Raw genomic sequence first — 6710 nt, forward strand, 5'->3', positions numbered from 1 at the left:
TTAAATTTCAGACGATCAGCAATAAGATTGTAATTACATCTGGTAGCTAAGCAATAAAACATTTATTCGATCATTACAGAAATAGTCTCTTGTAAAACAACAGTTCTGTCTTAATATTTAGGAAACCAGAATTCGGGCAATGGATAAAGATAAAAAGAAAAGAATCCATAATTTCTCTGTCATCAACCCTGTTGCTGGACAGGCTACAACTCATATTTTTGCAGCTGACAACAGAGAAGATCTTCAGAAGTGGATGGAAGCCTTCTGGCAGCATCTCTTTGATCTTAGTAAGTTGACATTTGGATTTTCTAGTAGTATATTCATGTCACATGAAGGGATGTACATAGCAAACTAAATATTAAGATTATATTATAATTGTATAGCTTGTATCAAGAATTTGTTATGCTCTTGAATAAAATGGTAGTATATCATCAGTGCATTGATGCTTTTTTCTCTCCATCTCTCCCCAGTGCATGACTGATTATAGTATAGTGTACCTTTGAATTCCTAGTATACTTACCTGTTACTTTTAAGTTCTGGTCTCTAAAACAACTAGACCACATTTTTTCAAAATATTCGGTCAAACTACTTAAGGCAGTGTGTTTGATCAAAGGAATAATAAACTACATGAGGAGTAAAAAACTTCTCTAGGGTAGTGATGATCATAAAATATTGAAATGTTCAAAAGGAGATTCATTTTTATGTAGGCTCTGTTAACTCTCAATTCATTATTATATCATTTTGGACATCATCCAAAGAGATTTTTTTTTTTAACTGCACATACGGGTTTTCAGTTTCAATAATACAGTTCAATGGCATGGATTATAAAAGCAATGTGATCGTAATGTAATAGAGTCCTAGTATGTAAAATACGTGAAGTTCTAATATTCTCAATTTAAGGAGGAATTTTATCAACAGGAAAATATTAAAATTGTATGTTGAAGATGTAGACTATTGATAATGGCTGTTTCTAAGCAAACTAAGCCTACTGTAGATTCAATCAGAATTTTATGTCTTTAGAATACTTTTCTACAGAACTGAAAAGTAGAGCCATTTCCAAACAATAGAAAGTTATTTCTGCAACTCCTAGAAATAATCCTGGAGATATTTTAGGACATTTTAGGAGCTGTTACCGAGAACTCTAAAAACAGTTAATATCTGCAGTCCTCAGATTAATTTTTATAAGCCTTCTCTGATCCATGGCCTGGTCAGTTATTACACTGATGGCTGAGGAGGGGGAAGAAAAGGGATCTAAATTTATTGATTACCTTCCACATACCATATGGCTTCATTTATTTTTCATAACAACCCAGTGAGGTAGAAGTTTTTTCCCACTGCTCTAAAGATGAGAAAATTGAGGCCTGAAAAGGTTACAGGTTTATTGCAGGGAACCAGAGGACTCTCTGCATGGCTTTCTTGGATTCTTTATAACTTGTTTTCCTTAAATACTGTCCTTTGGCACTCAGTAGATATTTAAATATTTCTTCCAGGCTTATTAGCATGCGCTACATTTCTTTATTTTAAAATTTCAGCTGATCTTAGGTGTGTAACTTAAAAGACAGCAACTTCCTTTCATTTGCTGATCACAGCTAAAATTTTAACCGCTTTCCTAAATGCTCTGATTTAGAGAGTCTGTCTTATAAAAAAGACTGTGTTACTTTTAGAAATGATTCTGGTATTTTATAATTTTTATGTAGACAAAAACAGGAAGGAGGAGTAAAGGAAAGTAAAAATGCCAGAATATTATAGTCTGGATATCAACTACTATTAGATGATCTCATGTTTTCATTCCCCAAATTATGTAAAATAATTTATCATGCTAAAAGAGGGACTTAGAGGGATAAGAATCTCATGACATTTTTATAGTGTCAAAGTAATAAGAAAGTGATGACGATTAGGTTCTCAGGTCTGGCTACTTTTTTAGTATTTAATGCTTTGAGGATAAAATCTGCCAATCTGTCTAATTTTTAAAGTATAAATTCTATTACATTTGCTGTTTAGAATTCATTGTGTAAGATATGAAGGTATGAAGCAAAGATGGAAGGGTTTATACTATCCTGAAGATTAACTTGTACTTTAAAATTTTTACCCTCCTAGTGATAAGTGTAGCCTCTTATGATCTTAGGTGAAATATGATGTGTAGAACAAAGTAAAGGATAGATATCCAGGGCAGAATAAAGTAACAGTAATTTAATACTTAGAACAAATTTCAATTACTTGACTTAGCTTAAGAGTATAAAATTGTGAGGGTGAGATAACTGGAAATCATGAGAAAACACTAATGGAACTCGGTGTGTTTAGCCTATGGAAGAACAGCCTAAGGAGTGAAGGTTGGGAGGCAAGGGGGAGGTAATAGCTAATTTTTAATATTGGAGAGCTAACAAACATGTAAAAGAGGAATGACCCTTGCTTTGGACGATCAAATAGGGTAGAGCTAGGAATGGTGAGTCAAAGATAAAGTTTTTCAAATATTTAATAATATAAATACTGAGTTAAATAAGCAGCTTAACTTGACTGGGAACATTGTAACAATAAATATGGTGGGAAACATCTTCAATATACAGATTTTATGTGAACAAAATGTATCCATTTAATATTTCATATTGGGCCTTTATTTTTACGTTAGCATATTAGTATTACATTTAACTGTGCATGGTAAAATTTATTTACTGGTAAAGTAAATGTTTTATTGTGACATCTTGACCAGTGAACATACCACATTTATACCTATGACTCTGTAATACATGGGATAATGTGGCTTTATATTCCAGTTTTCAACATGATTAGTATTCTGCTATCAGTTTAACAATGAAAAGCTTTCATCTATCAATATAGAAAAAAATACTGCGCTACATAACTTGTCTATGGTTTGACCGAGAATTGTTTGCTGGTTTAAAGTGTTTCATTACTTTCCCAGTAGATAAGGCCTTTTTTTCCTGCCCCCAAGAAGGAAAGGCTGGCTTTTACATATTCATCTAAAAAAGTAGAAAGGTGGAATAAGTTATCAGATCTCAGATCCTACTAGATTTAAATTCTACAGGGCAACCTCTGAAGCCTCAAACTCAAGATTTTATTCCCTTTATAAATTGCTGTGTGAGTTATTTTGAAATTTTTACCATATTCTATACTTAGCATTGTAATAAAACATACTGAAAGGTTTTTTTCATGCTTCTTAACTATTTTTTATGTTTCTAAGCATACTGAAAGGTTTTTTTATGTTTCTTAACTATTAGGTGGTGGATTTTAAATTTATGCATATATTACCTTATTAACATGACAGTAAATTAGACTTAAATCAACAAAAATAGATAATTTGACTAAACATGAAGTGTCTTTAATTTTTAAGCCATGGAAAATAAGTTGGATATTGAATATGGAGGTTGAGAATTAATGAGAGAAATATAGATCATAAATCATTATAAAAAGGCACGTGTATATTACATTTACTCTTCTGCTAATGTAAGATAGAATGTAAGAATGGTAAACCTCCATAACTTACTTTTATAATGAATATATAGACACATAGTTTCTAGCACAGCTGTTACCCAGCGTGCAGGTCCACAATAAAGATGGAAAGGTTACATTTTTTTTACACCCACTCAGGAGAAATAAATCTGAGAATTTTATTTTGAGATGAACATAGTAAAACATAATTACAAGAAAAATTAATGTTGTCCACACTTTTGAATTTTAACTTAATTGAAACAGCTTATTCAAGAGTATTTTTATTATTATTCTGAATGCCTAATGGCTTTATTTAACGTGTCCTTCCTAAAACAGATTAGATCCAGTTAGAATTTTGAGTGATCTGTCTTTATAGTAACAGGTTTTTATATATCCTAACTAAAATGAAAATACAGCATTTTTCTAGTTTCCTGATTTTTGAAAGGGCATGATAATCATCTCAAGAGATCATTTTTATATAAGCAACTCTTATTTCTTAATTAAAATTTTCCAAGTTAAAATCATTTTTGAGAACCACTACTCCTAACGTTTTTTCCTACTTCCTGCTAGGTAACAATATTTCAGTTAATTTTTACCTTTCAACTGTCTTAAATACTGGATGTTTTTATTTAATATTTAAAATGAGAGAATTTATACAAACCTTTGCTGTAAATAGAGATTTTAGTTATTGACCATCTAGTGAAGTAGTATAGTATTTAATAGCCTACAGATCTTAGCTTAATATCTGTTCATAGAGATTTATATTTAAAATAGAGTACTTTTATGCCTAGACTTAGACTTTGAAATCATGGGAAGTACTAGGATTTTATAGCTTCTTTAAGATAATGCTTTATAAATTCACTTACTTTTCAAATCAAAAAGTGTGTTAATATCTGTTGAAAATTAAATATACATCTTCACATTTATGTTTTAAACTAGCGTGCCTTTTTCTGTCTTTCTTAGGCCAATGGAAGCATTGTTGTGAAGAACTTATGAAAATTGAGAGTATGTCACCACGGAAACCACCTTTGTTCTTGACAAAAGAGGCAACCTCAGTCTACCATGATATGAGTAAGTGGGGTTTGTCTTTTCTAAGCTGCAGGATAACAAAAACAACATTGTCCTTACTCAAGCAGCTTATTCTGTTGACATTAAAATGCTAAAATTTTCAGGGCACAGTCAAAATGAATGAAAAAAGACTATGATTATAGTCTAAGGAACTCATGTTTAATAGATGAATTAATACAAAATTAATGAATACACATTTTTCATAGTTTGAATGCTTAAGATCAAACAAAAATGTTAAGGCTTCAAAATGAATAAGGGTGCACTGAAAATAAATATTAGCTAAGTAGCTGATGAAAATTCTGAAATGTAAACTTGAGATTCTAAAATATAATTATGTTCAGTAATTTTTTTCCATATTTTATTAAATTTGTTTTAAAGTAGCATTGATAAATGAATATTAATAAATGGACCCTTTCATCTCAGGCCAAAAAATTGGTTAAGTTTAATACTTTGGAAAATTTTAAATTTCTAGACTCATTAATATTCCATTTTCCCACACTTTGAAGGTTATTTGTCTTTGTGGGATTGCCTCAGTGAATAGTGTTGTGAATAAGCACAAGTCAGAGCTAAATTCTGGTGTATTTTTCCACCAGAGTCCCTGCACTTACATATACCTTAAAATGTTGGATTTAAAATGAAACATTTGAGTTTACACATTTGAATATATCATGTAATAGACGTTTATCTGTGTTCTGTTTTTCCCAAGGATCATAACCAAAATGGTATTAAGGCTTCACTCTGTTTCCATGGGTTTTTTGTTTTGGATTTTTCCCCTATTACAGAGACTGCTGGTCTACAGGAAAGAATACTAATCCAGTTACATTTTCCTAGTTTACATATCAGGGTTTTATAAAAGGGAATCCACTCTTACCTAGAAGTCAGAATAGATTTTAAATCCAACAAAAGATATTTTATAAATACTTAACCTGTAGAATTCAAAAAGATTCTGATGTAGCTCTACTCCTTTGAAAGCTGGATTTTACACATTTGTTTAGGAATATCTTTAAGTGTGTGTGTGTGTGTGTGTGTGCAGTGCACAGTACATGATCTCCTTATTTATTTATTTTTGTGGTACGCGGGCCTCTCACTGTTGTGGCCTCTCCCGTTGCGGAGCACAGGCTCCGGACGCGCAGGCTCAGCGGCCATGGCTCACGGACCCAGCCGCTCCACGGCATGTGGGATCTTCCCGGACCGGCGCACGAACCCGTGTCCCCTGCATCGGCAGGCGGACTCTCAACCACTGTGCCACCAGGGAAGCCGATCTCCTTATTTTTTGGTTCCATTAGTTCGGTTATTTTTACAAGTAAACACATTAAAAAAAAAAAAAAAACTTGCTTATCCTAGTCTGTTTTTGATAACTATTTTTAGATAACATATTGTAATAACTTTCTTGGGCAAAGCATATACTGCTTTTGAATTTTTTTCCATGTATTTTTTCTTAAAATTATTACAGGCATTGATTCACCTATAAAACTTGAAAGTTTAACTGATATAATACAAAAAAAAATTGAACAGACAAATGGAGAGTTCCTTATTGGTCAGCATGAAGAATCCTCACCGCCTCCTTGGGCCACACTCTTTGATGGTAATCACCAAGTTGTCATCAAGAAAAAGGTATTATCTCCTGCAAGCAAGCAGTTACATCATGGGAAAGGGAAAAAGAGACGAGCTCCCCTTCCTCCTTCTGGTAAAGCTGCATTCAGCTTAAAAACACAGAGCAACACAGATCAATTGGTTAAGGACAACTGGGAAAAGACAAGTGTATCTCAGACCTCACCTTTGGATACCAAATTATCGACCCTAATGCAACACTTACAGAAACCAATGGCTGCTCCTCGAAAACTTCTTCCTGCCAGGAAAAATAGTTTAACTGATGGTGAGCACACAGACACTAAAACCAATTTTGAAGCCAAGCCAGTGCCAGCTCCACGGCAGAAATCTATCAAAGACATTTTGGACCCTAGATCATGGTTGCAGGCACACGTGTAGAAAACCCTTAATGTCTAAGACATTTAACAAAATCTGTAACTGTGAGGCTTAATTCAGAAGCACTATAGATGTAGTAATATGTAATTATGTAGGTAAATATGACAGTGATTTACATCAATAATTAATAAGCTATTAGTTGTAAAAAAAATGTTTTATAATGAAGAAATGGATTTCTCTAGCAGAGTGCAGGAGGCAGTTTCTAGACAATA

At 32.7% G+C, this 6710-nt stretch overlaps 1 protein-coding gene across 1 annotated transcript in view; it reads left to right on the plus strand.

The window, feature by feature from the left end:
- Positions 1-6501, plus strand: part of RTKN2 (rhotekin 2) — a 75907-nt gene extending 69406 nt beyond the window's left edge. The window contains exons 10-12 of the mRNA XM_065894705.1: positions 122-287; positions 4408-4515; positions 5966-6501. Of these exons, the coding sequence (XP_065750777.1) occupies positions 122-287; positions 4408-4515; positions 5966-6501 (810 nt within the window). The remainder of the gene's footprint in view (positions 1-121; positions 288-4407; positions 4516-5965) is intronic.
- The last annotated feature ends 209 nt before the right edge of the window (positions 6502-6710 follow it).

Source organism: Phocoena phocoena, chromosome 16 (genome assembly GCF_963924675.1).
Source record: "Phocoena phocoena chromosome 16, mPhoPho1.1, whole genome shotgun sequence".
Lineage (NCBI taxonomy): Eukaryota > Metazoa > Chordata > Mammalia > Artiodactyla > Phocoenidae > Phocoena > Phocoena phocoena.